We start from the raw sequence: 20,599 nt of genomic DNA, 5'->3' as shown, positions 1-20,599 counted from the left end.
CTGTAGCACTGAGGAAGGCTTGCAAAAATCTACTAATGAGCTTTTCAGCAGACTACAGAGGAGAGGGTACAAAGCAGAAACTCTAGCCAAAGCCAAAACCAGAAGTGAGCAAGTTACGAGAGAAGAATTACTGTTTAACAACAACAAACAGAAAACGAGAAATGTAGTAGGTATCCAAAGACTCATCCCTGGGTGTATTGCCTACCACACAACAGTAAGGAAAATACTCTACAGACATTGGAACACTGTCCGTAGTGATCCAATATTGGGCCCCACATACCATAAAGTACCATCGAACAGTTTCAGAAGGGCGAAATCTATGCGGCAAGAGTTTGTGCCTAATGCGCCAGCTATAGTGAAAACCCAAAACTGGTTACATTCATCCAAAGGTTTCACAAGGTGTAGTACGTGTAAAGCCTGTAGACACGGAACCAACATGAAATCTGTAACTATGCCCTTCAGACAGACACCATACATCATACGTGGCAGCTATAATTGCAAAACAGATTTCGCTGTGTATATCTTACAATGCACATGCACCAAAATCTATGTAGGCAGTACTATCCACCCGGTTCACATTCGCATCCTGCAGCATCTAAGGGCTATTGCGAATGATGACCAAACATACCCAGTGGCACGTCACATCAATTTGTGTCATGCAGGGAATGCCCAGGACCTCTCCTACTTTGTCATTGACAATGTTCCTAAAAATCCGAAGGGAGGAAACAGGCAACTGGCATTACGGAGATTAGAATCAAGATACATCATTCTCCTCAACTCGAAAATCCCACAAGGGATGAATGCCGATGAAGAGCTGAATGTCCACTTGTAACTTCTCAGTTACACCCGATCGCAACTACTCTGTTATGCGTTCCTCCTAGCGTAAAGTTCTCTCTTCAGATTTTTTAGTACTACTTATTATTTTCCCTTTCCCCATCCCGACACACACCAAGCCTCTCTTTTTGACTAATATAATTTTTATCCACACATGGACATCGCGCTTGAACCGCAGGCCCACTGGGGCAGGACTGTCTCCACGGCAAAAACCTCCTTCCCCTACCCCTCCTCCTTATTATTAGCTAACCCCGCAATGTAGGCACATAAGCTTCTCTTTCCCACTGGCATTCTCCTACGTATTGAGTAATACAGGCACTGGGTTTCTTTATCAGCTCAGGCAGCACCCACAGACACTTGTCAGGGCCTACATGTATGCGCAGGGAGTAAGAAGACCCAACTGCCCCGGGAATGACATTTAGTTCGCCACTCTTCAGGCAATCCTCACTGACAGTTATAAAATGTCTAGTGTATTTGGCACTGTAATATAACCTGCTATGTGCGCGGCCCACTAAACTTAAACATAACATTTTTTGGAACACATGGGGGAGGCACCACAGAATCACTTATGTCACTTCTATGTTCATGACACGCACGTTAAGACACCACACACAAGATCAGTTATTCTCTAGATGTTGGGAACAGAGGCAATATACATTCTCTATTGCTTTTTAATACAAATGAGTGAATTATTTAAACTCATACAGTATTGTTTATGGTATTAACTGCAAAATACTCTTGTATACCATTATGTGTTTTTTGCTGTTTCATTTTTTGCACTGTCACGGAGCATGGTCATTGAGCAGCTTCTATGTCTATGATATGTTCCGGTTGCTAGAGCAACCAAGGGAAAATGGTGGTTATGTATTTAAGGTTGTAAATCACAGAACTTTTTATTCAGTGAACAAGGCGGTCCTGCCGCCGAAACTAGGCTGACTTTGTTGGAATAAATCGCCTTTTGTGCCAAAATTCCTCACGGAGTCGGTGCCTGTTTGTTGTCACCAGTAGGTAGTTATAAGTAGGACTATGTTTCCTTAGAATTTTTTGGGGGGGACTTGGCTATAACTTTGGCACCGCTTGACGAATCTTCACAAACCTTTCCCCATAAAATGTCAAGTTGGGTCTTGTTGTACATGGGATATTTCAAGGTGATCCATCCAGCGTTTGCCGAAAAAAAGGGGGGGGGGGGTAAAAAAAAGTATGTTTCCCATTTAATTCCTATAGAGATTTTAGACACGCCAAACCAATGGACGCAATAACCTCAATTTTGGCAAAAATGTTGCTTTTGGTCTGGACCGTATGCTTTTTGTTATTTGGTGTAAATTCAGCACTCCAGTCCGGGAGCAGTGAATAATAAATGAGTGGTTCCAGATCCCTTCACTTTGTATCTCCTGCTCAACTTCTTTGCCTGACACTTCCCTGAGGCCTTGGGATTGATTTCTACATCTTCATCTTCATCTTCAGTTGAGAACTACAAGATTGTCAAGGAGGTTTTTCTTTTGCCATTTGTGATTTTCCCCCCTAAGTGGAACACTCTTAAGGAGACACTTGACACCTCTCGTGACTAATCATTGCATTGTGGCCCCGTGACTACTGGGGAAATTGTCTTTCCACAGGCAATCAAGAAGGGATCTCCACAGACCTTGTCAATGTCCAATTCTTGACACTAAGTGAAATCAGTTGAGAAAAATAGATAGAAGAGAAACCCAAATAGAGCCAACTTATTTGTGAAATGGGTGCTGCTGCCGAAGAGACATGAGCATCAGAGTGGGTGGTTCCATCTAGGCACAAAGGAGAAAACAGACTGTACATATAGAAACACTGCAAAAAGAACGTCTAATTAGAATGTCTTAAGCAGATGGTTTATGAGACTTACAATTAACACACATATTTCCTATGTCCTCCATGAAATATTCTATAATTGTGTATTGTGGATAATGTAGTACAAAAGGATTTCATTTTGCACAATAAAATAAATGACTCACACAACAGTTTTAGTGGCTCCTACACCGCATTATAATATGTTCGTTGAAGACACTGCATTCACCCCTTCTGAAGCCTACTTAGGACATTGCTTAAATGACATCTAAGAGTATCATAAGTAGATTCTATCTGAGCAGTCATTCTCTTAGAACAATCAAGTTAAAGAGTGTGTCATGGAAAAACACTCCCCTCAAAGTCTGTGCTTCTCTGGTTGGTAAACTCACGTCTCTTTTTCTGTCAGGATGGATATGTGTTTTGCCCGTAGAACATCCACAGACTCTGGCTCCCCAACTTTCTGCTGCGGCATATCTGCAAAAGTATTAATATTAATAATTGATTCCATGGATCATGCTGCATTCAGCAACGATGGGTGAGTAACCTTGGATGGGTGGTCATCGTGCAATTTCTTAGTGCTATGTCCCCATCTCACATATTAAATCCAATTTAGCGTGATGCAAAGCCCTATAATAAAATGCATTCCTTCACTGAATAGTTCTACAGAGACCCCTGCTTTGGCGAAGTTGCCATCAGCTTGCTCTGTGAGCTTTTTAGGATGTGGTTATCTCAATCATGACACCAAAGAGACAACCATTTTAGGAGGATGAGGGAGGGGCAACTGTAGTCAAACAAAAGTCTCAAAATACAAGTAGTGCAAATCTTCATTTGTGTTATTGGACACCCACCCACGTCCCCAGTTTGTGAGTTCTTGGAGTAAATGTTACACTTTCCAGTGCCCCCCTTAGCGTATCCATAGTGCACCTGCTACCTGTCTGTTTCAGCCAACTATTTTGCTAGACTTTCCTGAAAGTTAAGGCATTTATTTACAATCAGCTTCAAAACGATGCAATCACTTGTATAACTAGTGTAAATGACTTATTCATGACACTCTAGCATAGACGTGTTACCCCTGATACCACATAATTGCGATGCTATGCTAATTTAGGTTATGTGCAGGATGGATTTAGCACAGCATGGCATATGGGCAACTTCAAAGATGGGGAGAGTGTAGGGCTCCTCTGTTGTGCATCCACTTATGCAGAACATGTCACCATCAGTGAGAAGTTAATTAAAAATAGAATGTCATCCATTAGATTAAATAGTAATGTCAAGTGGGTCGTGCATGGTGTTCAACAATGCTGTGCATCTCGCATCAAGCGAACTCAGGTGGGCTTTAATTGGCTGAATTTAAGAGCATTGAGACTCAAACGTGCTCACTGATGAAGTCAAAACGAATGGAGTGCATCTAATGCAGTAGGGAACATACAAGAGCGATTGCTTGTGGCATTGGGAGAACTTGTTAAAATGTTAGCGAAATGTTCAGTGAGCTCGCCTGAGAGAAAGATATATTAAATGCAAAAGCGTCTTCATACTTTGGAAACACTTGAAGCCCTGATCCTGAGTAAACCACCATCTGCGTACGTATAAAGCATTCTCAGACTTAACCGTGTCTAGACACTAGTCATTCACTCTCTTGTTACAGTCTTCCCTCTTACATTATCACCAACACTAGTGTATGATAGGCTGCATTGTGAGATAGGTGTTCTAGAAACAGCAAATCTATCACTAACATAAACCCCTGCCCTGTCCCCTTAATGATAATCTCCATTACTCCGAGCCCTAGTCTTCCTCGACAAGTCCTTACAATATGAGGTTTGATTCATTACAAAGATAGGATTTACCTACCTACCCAGATACTCTTGTAGGTTCCACCTCCTCCCTGGGTGTCAAAAAGAGGAGCCTCACCTACCATTAATGCATTAGTTTGTCACATAAAACCCCTGTTCAGGGAGCAGTGGCTGATACAACATGGAGATGGGTGGCCAACAGCTTAGGCAGAACTACTTGAGTGATTGAATGTCCTGCCCTTCTCCTGGGACCCTATCCCCTTACGGCCACAGCAGAGTCCAGGAGACAGCCAAGTGGTAGCAGGACACCAGCTGTATGGGGAAGAGAACAAAATACAATGGTTCTGTCGGAAGGAACATTTCAATTGAACAGAATACTTAATATTAAACACTGACCACAAGCACAAAAGGAAAAAGGTCAAAACTTTTTTTGTATTTTAACTTTTTCAGAAATTTGAGTTATACATTGAATCAAATATGCTGTCCAAAATACAGAAAACACGAACTGTGAATACAAAAGAAGTTGTGGCTGGTGACTGGGTGTTTACAAGTGATAGAACATATATACATAAAAGAAGAAAACTTTTTTAGAAATTCCACTGCGAAACACAATAGTCTCCGGAGAATTTAATTATTTCTTTTGTTCAATGGGACTTTGTGCAGGTGGATATGTACCATAGAACGTCAACATTTTGACCCTGGGTGCGATGCGCTGATTTATGTGCATCAATGGCGGGTCTTCATCAGGACTGGATTAAGCTTGGACAGCCTTTTTAGGTGTATGATTCGTCTGATCTTCTTTTGGGGATGGTGCTAGTCAGCCAACTAGCACATGTAGCTCTGTGTTTCTGTCTGGTTCTTTATTTCGAGATGATTACTGTGCACCAGCCGGTGGATGATGTTTCGGTCTGGGATGTGGTGGTGAGTTACTCAGACACGAGGCAGCTTCCGTCTGTCTCCGTCGGATCCTTAGTGAAGTGACGTTCTATGCTACATATCCACCTGCACAAAGTCCCATTGAACAAAATAAATATTTCAATTCTCCGGAGACTATTGTGTTTCGCAGTGGAATTTCTAAAAATGTTTTCTTCTTTTATGTTTATATGTTCTATCACTTCTAAACACCCAGTCACCAGTCACGACTTCTTTTGTATTCACAGTCCATGTGTTTTATGTATTTTGGACAGCATATTTGATTCAATGTATAACTCAAATTTCTGAAAAAGTTAAAATACGAAAAAAGTTTTGACCTTTTTTCTTTTTTGCTTGTGGTCAGTGTTTAATATTAAGTATTGTGTTCAATTGAAATGTTCCTCCCGACAGAACCATTGTATTTTGTTTAACTTCCCGCCCAGGTTCTGAGGTTTACAGGGTTACCCCATTACAGTTAATGGTATGGGAAAGGGAGATATCGATTTTCCAGCCAGGCAGGTCTCACACCGCTATTGTCTAAGATGTGCACTCCACAAGCGCACGCTCCCCTAGGCCCTTACCATGACGCCAGCAGACTCTGAGCTGAGTGAACAAGTGGATGAAGAACACCCAAATGCAAGGAAGGAGTGGTAGGAGGTGGGAAGACCAAAGAGCGTGGGGGAAGGTAGAAGTGACCTCTGTAACAGGACCCCTCCTACTGAATAAATTCAAATACCCTAACTGACCAGGAACCTCTGTTCTAGCTAGGGCACAGCCACAGGTGCAGTAGAGGTCAAGGTAGTATCAATAAACAGAGCAGCAGGTGCAGTGGCACCAAGACTCAGGGGTAAAATGGACCCATCGCACCCCATTTATAGCTACTTTTTATGACCAATCCAGAGCATAAAGTACCTCCATTGAATTAGGTCCCATAGCTGCTGGTACAGGAAATGCCAAGGGTGAGAAAATATATATTTTTAATCATACAAGAACGCAGGGGCGTAATGCAGGCCCCTGCAGCCCTTGTGGCACGGGGGTGGAGTGGGGTGGGCCCAACCCTTCAAGGGTTTCCAACCCTCCTGAACGCCCTGTTTTAGACTAAGGCCAATTAATTTCTGTGAGATATGGGGGACTCGGGGCCTCGCTTCACATTTTGCAGGGGGGCCCCTATCATTTTGTGTTACTTCCACGGAAGGCAGGCATCTAGTTTTGTAAGATAAGAAGAACCACGATATAAGGTAGTTGGAAGCCCTCTTTATGACTCCCTGGGAGGCGGTGGAGCCTATATTAGGGACTGGGTTGTAAGCATGTGTTTTTATGTTTATTTTAGGTCTAAGGTCGGTATATTCTGTCTGTATAACGAGGCAAACCTCCCAACGTAAGGATTGATGAGGAAGATGGACGAGCAAGTTAACCACATCGGTGCTCATGACGAGCTCAGCTCGTCATGAGGCATAGTGGCGCTGTGCTCATGACAAGCTGAGCTCGTCATAACGGCTGTGGAACGCCCACGCGGGGATAATTCCCCTGCTGTGCTGGGCGTTCCATTAAACGGGCGTGGTCATGACGAGCTCACCACCGTGCCGAGCCAAGCTCGTCACAAGCACCGCGGCGCCGCTCGCTGCCCCTCTCCCCCCGCGCCACGGGGGAATTAGCCCCACGGCAAAGGGGTTAATGAATTTTCCTGCTGCTAACCAGCAACCACCAATAAGCGCTCAAACTGCTGGCCTCTACTCACAGCTGATACCAGAAGCTCAGCGGCCATGTTGGATGTGGGTTACTGAGATTAACGCACCTCCAGCAAACTCTCCATCATGCTGCTTCAATGCATCTGGTGCCCTTTCTGTCTGAGGCTTTATCAACGGCGGCTGTGTAGAGCTGCCAGGCCTAGCCAGAGCATCCAGAACAGGTGAGGCCTGCGGGATGGGGCCTGTTTCTCCTGTGTCCATTCCTGCTGGGAGAAATAAAAATAAGATCAGGGTGTCATCAAAAGGCAGAGACATAGCACCAAGATTGAAACACTGAATAATAAACTTCACTGACAAATACTGACAACCAGGCCCCTCCAGATGGCTCAATTCCCAGCTCAGTCCTTCCCCTTAGTGCTGGTATAGGCAGCCCTCCCCAAGCATGACGAACATCGCATGCACTGCAACAAATAATCACACAAAACCAAGTTTGTTTGGAAAACAGTTTGCTGCAGGTTTATATCATACAAGAAGTATGCCAACGTGGTGGGTTAACTTACGGGCGATCCAAGGGCAGGCAGCAGAAACTAACCTGACCTGAGCTGCCCTGCCCGCCTGATGAGCCAAACTGCACCTTGGTCAAACCAATAGGTGCTACCATTGTCTTCAACTTCCCCCTTGCTTATTCAGTGCTTTGGAACCTTAGAATACTGTAGGTGTGCACGAAGGCAGTGCTTACTCCTGCTTTTTGCAGAAGTAAATGTGCATGTTTACACAGTGTGTCTCTACATGCATGTATGTGTACGTGAATACCCACACACATGCTGGCTTCCCAGTTTTCATCTTCTGAAGGATCACCTTTTGTGTGTGTGATGTACCACCTTATAATCCCTCCCGGCCTTAAAATGGTGGAAAAGTCCAACGTAGAAGCTTCATTTTATGATTGTAAATTGTAAGTCTTGACTTTGTGAATCAAGATGTGGACTATATGAACTCAAATTGCCTTTTTGGTGCATCTAAGCTACACTCAATAGTGCAAAAACACCCAGTTAGGTACTCAAAACAACTGAGATTTGGTTGCCGGCAAAATTAGCTCTCGCCTTACAAGTGGTCTGCCCCAGGGTGTTTTGTGAGTTGATGGGCTGTTTGCAACCCTACCACTTCTGCTGGGCCGCCCTTAAGAGTAACTAAACAACATGGAAGTAAATTCGGAAAAACGGCACGGTTAGTTGAAGTAACATTACACACCACTGACCCTCTGAACACCAGTGTTGACCCATTATCCCACCTTTGGCCCTAAAAAGCCTCCTAGTCTGTGGGGTGATGAGGGGTAAGGGGCGGCAAAAAGCAAGGATCTTCTTGCTGCTCCACTTACTGCCAGTGTCTTAATCTGTGCTTCATTTGTGGTGGTGGCTGCTGGCAGATGGCTCCAGTACTCATTTTGGTGATTAAAAGACAGACATGCAGGGGTGGGGGGGGGAGGGGAGGGGATGGGGGGGGTTCAAAAGTAGGCAGACCTGGTACTTGGCAACCCCGGTATTCGGCAGGACCAGCAGCGAGCTTCACCTCCACTTACTTTTTTTTAAATGTAAGAATAGTTTTGGTGAACCCCTGAGTTCAGCAGTAGCAAGGGGAGTGCAAGGAATAGCAAAATGCAAAGCCAGGGGTAGAAGCTGGAAACCCCTGGATACCCCTTAAATGATCTCTAAAGCAGCCTAGCATTAAACACAGAAAATACAATTCAATTAAGAAGCTAACTTTACCAGCTGTGTCTAGCTCGGAGCCCTGGGCCTTTCCTTCCTCTGGACCTTCTGCAGTTCCCTGTTTTAAAAAGAATTGTGTGTTGCAGGTTACCAAAAAAATGTAGAACAAAGAAACAGCAAATGCGGAGTAGTTTAACTATAGTTATTGTTTGCAGATAATGTCACTTTATTTCATTTCTTTTAGCGCTTGTTTAGCAAACCGATAAAGAGCACATTTAAGGGGCAACAACGCATTAATCACAGTAATGGAAATAACGAGTTGCCAAAGGCAGAGAGGAAGGCCGCATGGCAGCCACATTGCGTTCCTTATTGCTAACATACCAGGCCCTTGGCTGTCACGCTGGGTTCCTCTATGCTTATTACCCCCAGGTCCCTCCGTCCTCGACACCTTCATATACAAATTGAGAAAATCCATCTCACTGATAGAAAAAAAGAACGAAGGAATGCTGGACCTACCCTCCCCCTCCCGCTGGGAGTACATAAGCGTACAGGTCCCAGCATTCCCTCTGAAATACCAAGCCAAGGATGAAGGCCGGCAGATCGGGAGGGAGGGAGGGAATCCATGAAGGTGTCGAGGACTACGGGACCAGGAGTAAGGAAGATTACCGGTAAGTAATAGGACATTACCCCCAGGTCCCTCCGTTCCCGACACCTTCATATACAAAGTGAGAAATACCAAAGCAGACCCCGGCATTCATCCAAAAACACAACAAACCACCAGGACACAAAAGAACCCAGGGATTCGGCCCACCACACCAAACCAGAAACGCGGCACAAAGAGAGACCAGAGGAGGAAAGCCGGCTGAGGAGGCCCCGGAAGCAACAAGAACCCAGGAGCCGAACAGGAGCGAGAACCCGAACCAACCGACAGACAGGGAAGGGGGAAAACCCCAAACCCCAGAAGACCAAAACATCCCACAGGGAAGGAGGCCACCAACCAAACCAGGAATGCCACCAAACCCAGAACAGCATGGGCATAGATCCTCGTGCAAGCACTGCATGGCTGGCACAATAATACACCAAAAAGACAAATAACATAAAGCAAGAAAGAAACACACAAATATGAGCAGTCAGTGTCTGCTTCGTGTCTTTTTTAAAGAATTGATAACAATAGGTCCGCAGATAGCTGCACTGCCACACCTAAAATGGTCAGACAATCGCAGAGCAGCAGGGTCTATTGCTGTGCTTTGTTTTGATTTACCATTCTTCTTGCTTTGAAAACTCTTGTATTTTAAATTATAGTCAAAAAAGCATCCAGCAGTGTTGTAAAAAAAAATCAATAAAACTCAACAAAAGTTACATGGACGTATTTATGTTGTTCCCAATCAAAATTCACCTTCTTTGTGCCTGGGATGGGAACAAAGCCAAGAAAAGGGCAAAGGGATATTTCATCATTTTCTCACATAGGCGCCAATGACAAGTAACAAACAAGCACTTGGAGAGGCAACCAAAGAAAAACAGTAAATAAAAAAGTATCAGAGTAACAAGAAACAGCTGATATCCTACATTGAAGTGATAGAGCAAGCATCGCATCGCGACTTGCTCGAGTCAAGAACCTCGGCCGTGTGTAATCAATTAATAAATTGTACGTCTTACTAATCTTTTATATTCGAACAAGGTAGAGGAAGCTTGCGTACGTGTATTTCTAATACAACTAAACAATGTCTCTAAAACATGGCCGCCGCTTGAAAAGTGCTTCTGCGCATGCGTCAGTCACACTCACGTGACCTGACGTAGTTATAAGTTTTGGAGGGAAAGGGTGCGCATGCGTAATACATAGCTTTCGTGAATAACGTGGTAATGCTCTTGTGAGTGTGTATATGTTGCTAACATTTAAACTGCATAGTATATTTTTATAATGATAAGTTTGAAGTACAAGACCAATGATGTGTTTACATACATTTATTTCTATGTATTAATTTGTTCTCGCTTACTTTTCATGTACTGCGGGAAATGGGGGTCCGAACCGGTTGGGAGCCATATTGAGGGTCTCTTCTGCGCAGACTCGTGGTGCACTGAAAGGTGGCAACATTGGACAGTGGAACTCAGCCAGCTGGCAGCCACCGTCAAGATGTTCATGGGAAAGCCACCTCTGCCCTACGAGAACGGAGAAAGTTGCTCCTTATATGATACAATGTGTGTTGCGCTACTGTTTGCCGTACAGTTTCTCATGGGAACCCCAATCTTGCTAGGCGGTACCCAGAGATGTAAATTAGGCCTCCAAATAGTCTATTCTGATTGGTGTGTTACCCAAAGCCTACCTTAGGACCAATCCAAATTGAGAGATTCTGACACTTTGCAACATTGGGGGGTGGTACACCGTCCCCAAACAGTATAACTACCCTGGGTTCACCTAGGGAAGTCGTCCGACTTGTCTGGTTTAGCTGACCTGTCACTGACCCAACGCACTCAATAGGTGACTGAAGATACAGAGAGCTGCGGAGCACTCTGTCCGAAATTGACCATAGACTAAGGTTTTACTAAACCTTAAAGTGCTGGCGGAGCACTTTGCTGGGAGTTCGCTGACCCAATCGGGGTCTTGATCGATAGCTGCAGTGAGGGTGGAGCGCAGGCGTTGCTTCCGAACTGCGGGTGCTGGTCCTGTCCTGAGGGTCCTGTCCGAGAGGTCCTGTCCTGATTCCTAATCTGAGGGTTTCCTGTCCTGTCCTGGGTGTCCATTCTGCACCTGCTGTCCATTGAGGGGTATCCTTCCTTGAGGGTTTCCTGTCCTTAACTGACCCGTGGCCAGGGTTTGGTTTTCACACCAGTCTAGGTAAATATCACTCTGAATCTTGCACCTTCCTGAATTTCTGTCTTTTGCTTTAATAAAGACATACCTTTGCATATGTTAATTTTCCATGCTTTTCCGCAACCATTGAATTATAAAGTCATTTGCATTTGTTTCATAACGTGTTCCTATGTTACCCTACCTGTTAGAAATTATATTTTGCATTGCAGTTTGTCATTTCCTGATATGGTCTAGGACCTCCTTACTTAAATTGTCTAAAGCACTTTTGCCTTAAAGCATAGAGTGTCTCTCTCTATAGACTCTCCTATAGTTGTATAGATGTCCCGAACTCCTGTCTCATTCCCTTGAAATAATTCTAGAATACTAGTCCTAATCAAAGCCTATCCCATCTTAGTGATTCATCTTAAACGTTCTAATTCCTGATCCTTCATTTTTGAATGTGTCCTGGTTCCATTAGATTATAAATGGTTGCACTGACTTATTTCCTATTCAGCTATGTGCTTTCTGTTATTCTGATTATCGATTGCTTAATTACTGTGAATTTGATGCTATCTGAATTTCACTAAATTAGATAAAGACTTTAAAACTTCCAGTTGTCCGTGGTCATTTTACAAAGGTATTGAATATTATTTTGTTGGGTTTGTATTTTGCTGCCTTCCCTTTTACAGCTAGCTCCCTGATCCATGATGGTCATAGGTACCCTTGTCGGTGGATGGTAAGTCGGGTACACTGAAGAATAACGAAAGGGACTCACTAATATCTAATAGCAGAGCGTGAGGTCATCTGATCAATGTATATGGTGATTTGAAATATATGGGCCCGAAGCCAGAAGTGGCGAAATTATTGGTCGGGTGACCCGCGCGCTCTATCAGTATTTTCTGGTAAGCAGAGGATGGTTAGGGAATAGTTAAAGGTTAGGTAGGACTAGTTAAGCTAAGTCAAGTCGGTAGCTGCTAGTATATTGATGCTGCTATAAGAGCGGCCATTTCGAGGGACCTGATCAATCTCTTGAGAATGCGCTGTTTTTGAAATTTATGAATTGTTTCAAAATTGCTATTCTTGTTCTTATATTGTTATATGTATTAATCCATGCGTACGTAAAACGTGTTGTTCAGTGTTGTCAGAACTCCCCGGGGAATTGAATAGGCAAGTGGTGAATAGAATCCATTGCCTTGAGGTCGCAGGCTCAAGGAAAGTTAGGTGCAGGTTAAGTAGAAAACCAGAAGCACTAACTAGGGTTTTTTCCTGAATACCAGTGTGAATAAATGTTAGTAACGAGGTTCACTGGCAAAATTCCAATAGTGGCGTAACCTAGCGAGGGTCACATCGGAAGAGTAGCAGGTTCATCGGAGCTTGGGTGAAAGCAAAGGGGTCCGCTGGGAAACCTTAGACTCGGATATATCCCGGAAAAGAGTGGATGGGTCTAGGGAAGTAACAGGTTCACTAATGCTAGAGTGAAGGGTAGGCGGAAGAGATCTACCCGCAGCGTGTGAAAAGTAAATGGAAGTAGTTTACTTGCAGTAAAAGAAATCTTTCCTGTCTAGACACTTGAGCACTGTGGCGAATGTGTATTCGTTGTTAAAAATACCAAGCACTAGCACTTTAGAAAGAAAGAAAGTTTCCGTTACCTTGTGAAGGGAGGGAGTCAGTCGCGAAGCGTCTCTGACGTCACTCTGTGCCGCGCTGGGATTGGTAGATACAGCGGGCGGGTAGCGGGGCTGGAATTGTGAAGGAGGGGTGAGCGCCGAATCGTGAGAACTGTCTCGCGAAAAGGCCGCGCACCCATTGGCCGAAAATATTTTACCGCGTGCACCAATTGGTCGCACGGAATTCCAAGACGCATTCTGATTGGAGGTAAATTTGTAAACAAAGTTAAGCGTAGAAATCGTATGTGGCACTCGTATTCTCCAGAAACTAGACCCGATCCAAGAAACCAAGGGTTTGAAAGGGATCAGTGGAAAGCTAATAGATACGATATTATGTACGGAACTAAGAGAAAAATGTCCCTTGTAAAGAAGGTAAAGAATTACTTTAAAAAGGACAAGCCGATTAAAACTAGAGAGGGCATTGTTATTCCACCACCAAATACTCCCGCCTCTTTCATGATGTTTGACAGAGGGTACACTACGTGTGTGTGGTTAGAAAATTGGGTGAAGTACACAGAAGACGACGGAATAATGGCCTTTCCGTTAGAAGGTACCTTTAATGGTAGAATCCTATTCAATTTAAGAACCCGAATGAATGAATTACATCCCAGACCGAGACTAACGCAGTATGAGGCATTAGAGGAATGGGAGATTGAGGCTTTCCAAAGAGAGAAGCCCCGAATGGACAAAGGGCTGACAAAGTATTACCCAAAACTGAGGCAAGAATCCCGAGATAAAAAGATGAAACAATGGAGACAGAGCATGATTGTTGAAGGACTGTTTCCCATGATGCCAGCAGAAGATCCTCCTGGGGGGGGGAAAGAACAGAAAAGACTAAACATTGGGGGCCCCTGGGAGAGTCAGATGACGAATTGTTAGATGACATGTGCATGAGAAGTCCGCCTCCTTATAATGAGGGACACCGACCTTCGAGTGCAGGAGATATTCCCCGGAGACCCCTACAAAGGGAAGAGGTCAGGTCCGCAAGTGTAGGAGGGGATTATATAATTCCTCCTTATACTGAGAATCTTGGACCCATGGAACCCAGAAGTATTTACCCCAGAAGACCCATAGGTGGAGAGACAGGATATTCACGTGAAGGAGAGTTTTTCCCTCGTTCCCCTTATGGAGGAGAGGTGAGGTCCGTGGGTTCAGGAATGCCGTTATTACAGCCCCAGAATGAGGAAGATCCAAGAATCCTAGGCACAGGAAGTCTGTTTCCGAAGCCTAACTATGGCGGAGGGCCGAGTGAGACTCATCCCACTGCCCCGAGTTATGCTCCCATTCTGACCCCGCAGGTGTTACATGGAAACTCCTTGGACAGGTTATTAGAAGAGAAAGAGCGAGAAGCGCTGGAGAATCAGCGAGCTGAAATAATACGGAAAATGTCACAGCTAAATGCAAGTCCTGAAGCCTTGACGATCCCAGTAACGATCGGACCGGTGGTTCCGCTGTACGGGGACCGTCAAGGGACTCCAAAAACTCCCGTAATTACCCCTGTCATTGCACCGACCAGACCAGAACCCTTAATTATAGATGATCAGACCAGTGAGTGCGAGTCGGAGGTCTCGCTGCTAGATCTGCCCATTAGAAAGACTGAGAAAAGGATCCCGAAGCCGCACACGTTTAGTACGAGGGCAATTCAGATGGAATCGACCTCGGGTACTAGGAGTGTCACATTGGTGACTCCTGAAGAAATCGAAAGATGGAGTCAGGAATTGGAAAAGCAAACGTCCCCAACGAAACCTTTAGATCTTTACAAGCTGAGAATAGAAATAGAGGAATTGATGGCAGGAAACGTAGGATTAGACAGATTAAATACCTACTCCGAAGACGAAATGCTGTTTATCTGCAAAAGTCTCACCCGAAATACCCGAGTACTTCATGAAAAACTGACAGACACTGCTGCTAGCATGGGTATAGATATTTCAAGATCGAAACCACTGCAAAAACCCTATAGAGCAGATTTCTCAGACAAAGATTTGGAAAACTTGAATGCTTCAGGAAAGAAAGCACAGGTCAAGGAACTATTGTCAGTATTGCAAAAATGGGGAGATGTGGAAAGGTGGAAAGCTAGATGGGCCAAGAAAAAGGACGAGGCCAGGTCTAGGCAGGCAACTCCCGAATTTTTGCTAAAAGAAGCTGAAAAACCAGAGCAGTTATGCCCTATGCGCGAAGTACCAGGTGGGAAGTATGTGCACGTTCCATGGTCCAGACAGGACATTGTGTCCTTTACTAACAATTGCCCAAATTGCGCGAAAAACCAGTAGACTGGTACAGGCAGGTGGAAAGGTTCGTAAAGGTACAAAAATGCCTGTGAAAAGACCTGGATGGGTTTTTCGACATTGTAGTCCCGGTAGATCTATGGACCGAGTGTAAAATAGCCATAGCTTGGCCTAGTGAGGAATACCCGAGAGATGGCAACACAGGGGAACCATCGAAAGAAGTGATGAAAAAATATGAACAAGTAATACAGCATTTGAAAGTAAAAGTGCCAGCAAAGGAAACGGATTGGACCAAGATAGATAGAACAACACAGGAAAGAGACGAGACAGTACACTCCTTTTATGAAAGGCTGTTGCAGGTGTTCAAAACATACAGCGGGATAGACAACATCGAGATGAAGGATATGACACATTTTATTTACAGGTTTGTAAATGGGTTAAGACCCGAAATTTGTCAGTGGATAAAAGATAAAAAAATCTGTTGGCATACTAAAAAGATGGATGAGGTCCTGCGGTACGCAAAGTACTGCGAGGACGAGATGGCAGAAAAGAAAAAGGCTCTCAAGGAGAAGGTTATGTGGGCTCAAGTGAAGCTCGCAGAACAGCAGGAAAAACAATTGAATAAAATGGCCAAAACTACTCAGAATCCAGGTCCTGGGGGTGGGGGAGGAGGCAAGCCCCGGCCCAAAATGAGCAGGGAGGAGGCTAAGAAGAAATTTCCCTGCCATCAGTGCGGAGAAATTGGACACTGGCGAGACGAGTGTCCCTATTTGCAGGATGATAACTCCCAAACACCTGATTTAATTCCACAGACGCAGAAAGAAAGACCAAGAAAGACCCAACCACAGGTAAAAACGATTCAGGTGCCCCGAGCACCAAAGCAAGTATTTAAGGGAAAGTCCATGCAGGGTGATGACGTAGAGGTCTGGGAAAGCAATGAGAACAGAAATACAGCAACTTCGCAGTATTTACTAAACGATACCTTCCTTTGTGATGACCAGTACTGACGGGGCCTGAGAGGGGAGGACGAGGAGTGCGTACTTGGCGCCTCCTTGCCGGTAGACCAGTCCGGACCATACATTGAAGGAAAGGTTGACGGAAATGATGTCACTTTTCTGTTGGACACTGGCGCTACCCGTTCTACTGTGAGAACAGTGGACGTTCCAAACCTACCCCTCTCGGGAGAAGCCATCCAAGTAGTGGGTGTATCTAATCAATTGATTAGTACTCCTGTTACCGAGCCCATGGAGATCTCAATTGGAAACTTTAAGGAAATGCATAGATTTGTCGTTTGTGACACCAGTCCAGTGAACTTACTGGGACGTGATTTGTTGTGCAAAATGAACTGTACCATCTTTTGCACACCAAAGGGTGTTGAAATTCAGACCCCAGATGAAGATGGCATTTATAAATTAATGTTAATCAGACCAGACTCAGAAATTAAACGAATGACTATGCAGGATTTGCCCAAAGAACTCCAAGAAACAGTGAAGCCAGAAGTATGGGACTTTACCGGAAAAGATGTAGGATTAATGAAAAACGTAGACCCCATACAGATAGCCATCAAGGACAATGCAGTATATCCTAATACTAAACCCTACAGAATGAATGCAGAAGTGAGAGCAGGGGTTGCCCTGGAAATACAGAAATTATTAGAAGGAAACATCATACAGGAAGTAATGAGTAGCCCATGCAACTCACCGATTATGGGCATCAAAAAGCCTAGTGGCAAGTACAGAGTAGTGCAGGACCTAAGAAAGGTAAACAAGATAGTGATTCCTTGCTGCCCTATTGTCCCGAACCCGGCAGTGATTCTGTACCAGATTCCTTGGGATGCTGAGTGGTTCACTGTGATAGACCTATGTCATGCTTTCTTTTCCATTCCCTTGCATCCAGACAGCAAATTTCTTTTCTCATTTGCCTTCAACAGTCACGTGTATGTCTGGAACAGGGTCCCCCAGGGGTACACAGAGAGCCCCTCTATCTTTAATCAGATCTTGAAAAAATGCTTGGAAACTTTGGTCTTACCTGGAAATTCTGTCTTGGTGCAATACATTGACGACCTCTTGGTGGCGTCCAAAAGTCATAGGGACTGTGTGATTGACACCATTGCCCTACTGAATCACCTGAGTGAAAAGGGACATAAAGTGGCCCCTGAAAAATTACAGTTCTGTGCAAAATCAGTGAAATATCTGGGGCACCAGATAGAGAAAGGCATCAGGAAAGTAACATCAGAAAGAGTGAGGATAATTCAAAAGATGCAGTTACCCCGTACTCAGAAAGAAATCAGAATGTTCCTTGGAGTGATAGGATACTGCAGGCAATGGATTGTGGGATTTGCGGTCCTAGCTAGGCCTTTGATACAAATGACCAAGAGAGGAACACCAGATATCGTAGAATGGGATGATGAAAGCTTAACAGCCTTCACAAAATTGCGAGATTGTCTGTGTACAGCCCCTGCGTTGGGAATGCCAGACTATTCCAAGGAATTTGCCCTGTTCTGTGACACTCGCGATAATTGCGCGTTGGCAGTTCTAACCCAAGAACATGGCACAACCAGAAGGCCTGTGGCATATTTCTCTGCCACCCTGGATCCAGTGGCTGCTGGATTACCAGGATGTCTGAAAGCAGTAGCTGCTACTTGCACAAGTTTAGAGCAGAGTGAATCCATTGTCATGGGACATCCTGTAACTGTGTATGTTCCACATGGAGTGGTAATTTTGTTAACAAGAACGAAAACTCAGTATCTCACCCCTAGTCGGCTGACTAAATACGAGAGGATTCTCGTGGGTGCTGCAAATATAACAATTGTCAGGTGCAACATTCTGAACCCCGCTACTCTGCTTCCTGATTCAATGAATATGGAAAATGGGGAGGAAGAGGAGCACAACTGCATTGATTTAACAGAGTTTTGCACAAAGCCACGCCCAGACATTAAAGAAACACCTTTGCCTAAACATGACATGGAATTGTTTGTGGATGGTTCATGCCTAAGGCATGAACAAGGAGGCCTGAGTGCTGCCTATGCGGTAGTCTCCTTAACCAAAATTGTAGAAGCAGGTTATCTATTTGAGGTAAAGTCTGCACAAGTAGCCGAATTGATCGCTATGATAAAAGCTTGCAAATTGGGGAAAAACATACGCCTAACAGTGTATACTGACAGTCAGTACTGTTTTGGAGTTGTGCATGACTTTGGCCAATTATGGCTACAGAGGGAGTTCCTGACTTCATCAGGTACCCCTATTCGAAATGGAAAAGTTGTTCACGACCTTTTAGAGGCAATCCAGTTACCAAAGGAACTGGCAGTGGTCAAATGTGCTGCCCATAAGAAGGACTTTGACCCTGTATCTTTGGGAAATGATTTTGCTGATCGAGTGGCAAAATTATGCGCCAGGGATCGATATATCATAAATCCAAAACGAGGAGGGCCTGGAACCAGCTGCCAACTTCGAGTGTTTGAAGAAGTGCCTACATGGGATGAAGTGAGAGAATGGCAGCAGGCGGCACCCTGGCAAGAGAGAGAGAAGTGGAAGGAAGACGGGTGTAGACCAAGACGTGAGGATGGTGTCATCTTGGGCCCAAATGGTATGCCTGTGTTACCCAGACACTTGCTTGGCACAATGGCGAGATTGATACATGAGGGATCACACATTGGTAGGGACGCCATGATTCTGGTATTCCAACAGACTTGGTATAGTAAAAAGTTCAGGAAGGTAGCAGAGTCCCTCTGCCAGAGGTGCCTGTCATGTCAAAAGATGAACCCAGGCAAGAGAACAATAGTGGAACTAGGGAAAATTGGGAGGTCGGCGGGTCCCTTTGTAAGAGTACAAGTTGATTTCATCACCATGCCACGTTGTGAAGGGAAGCGTTATGTCCTTGTGATTGTCTGCCTATTTTCAAAGTGGGTGGAAGCTTACCCTACTCCCCAAAGTGACGCACTGACAGTAGCAAAGTGTTTACTGAAAGAACTGATACCTAGATTCGGGGTTCCAGTCACTATTGAATCAGATAAAGGCCGACATTTTCAGAATGAGGTAATCGACCAACTCTGTAAGGCATTTGGGATCTCGCAAAAACTCCACTGTGCATATCGACCAGAGGCATCTGGAGTAGTGGAACAAATAAACGGGACTATCAAAACAAGACTAGCGAAATTGTGTGATTCATCTGGCATGACCTGGGTAAAGGCCCTGCCTCTGGTTCTGATGGGACTCCGAAGTATTCCAGACCGAAAGACAGGCCTGAGCCCTCATGAAATCTTGATGGGAAGAGTGATGAGACAAGCATGGGTACCAGGAAGCAAACTGTTGAGTATTACTGATGATTTGGTGCTTGAATACTGCAAGAGATTAGGTGACCAAGTGCGTTATATCTCTCGCCAGATCGGAATAGACGCCGTCGCCAATCCAACGACTCCTCTCCACAAACTGGTTCCCGGAGACTGGGTAAAAATAAAGAAGCATACTCGGTCGAGCTGCCTGGAGCCGAGGTGGGGAGAGAAGCGTCAAGTGATCCTGGTAACGACCACAGCAGTGAAGTGTGCAGGTGTTCCCCATTGGATCCACGCCAGCCACACCCAGAAGGTACAACCCGACAAAGAGCCTGGAGAAGAAGACGGTCCAGCAGAGGGGCCTGCAGAAGCAAGACCCGAAGTAACTGACGACGTACAGCCCAGTACCAGTCAAGCTGAGGGGTTCGCAGACGTTGGTCCAGGAGTAGTTGACAACGAACTACCAAGAGTCCAGCCTACTGAAGGGTTCCCAAAGGTTGGTCCAGAAGTAGCTGATGACGAGCTGACAAGCATATGGCCAGATGAGTGGATACCATTGATTGACCTTACCGAAGACCCCATCAGAACAAGCGAACGAATTTGGAAAGGTAGAGAGTGGAATAGAGAGGAAAAGCAAGGCACAGGCGAAGAACCTCAGGGTATTGAGATTCACATCAAAACTGAGGAAGGAGAAGGTCAGACAGGGACAGAACAAGTGATCGATACTCCTCCACTGACTCCTGATATCGAAAAGGGACAGATTAGACCTAGTAAAGAGATTCGAGCGGAAGAAAATCAAGAGAACGAAGTGCTCGAACAGGATCAGACAGGATTAGGAGAAAGTGTTCAGGAAACAGAAACAGAGACATTTGAAAAGCAAAAACAAAATTCTCCTGAACAAGGC

General features: G+C 44.8%; 1 protein-coding gene across 1 annotated transcript in view; it reads right to left on the bottom strand.

Moving 5' to 3' along the window:
• KIAA2012 (KIAA2012 ortholog) overlaps positions 1-20,599 on the bottom strand; it is a 758,941-nt gene that overhangs the window by 175,108 nt on the left and 563,234 nt on the right. Inside the window, exons 16-18 of the mRNA XM_078680227.1 lie at positions 8,806-8,863; positions 7,150-7,305; positions 3,042-3,126 (exon numbers count right to left, since the gene is read on the bottom strand). Of these exons, the coding sequence (XP_078536353.1) occupies positions 3,042-3,126; positions 7,150-7,305; positions 8,806-8,863 (299 nt within the window). The remainder of the gene's footprint in view (positions 1-3,041; positions 3,127-7,149; positions 7,306-8,805; positions 8,864-20,599) is intronic.

The sequence above is a fragment of the Lissotriton helveticus genome, chromosome 3_1 (genome assembly GCF_964261635.1).
Source record: "Lissotriton helveticus chromosome 3_1, aLisHel1.1, whole genome shotgun sequence".
In the NCBI taxonomy this organism is placed as follows: domain Eukaryota; kingdom Metazoa; phylum Chordata; class Amphibia; order Caudata; family Salamandridae; genus Lissotriton; species Lissotriton helveticus.
This window is presented reverse-complemented; position numbering and strand designations above follow the sequence as displayed.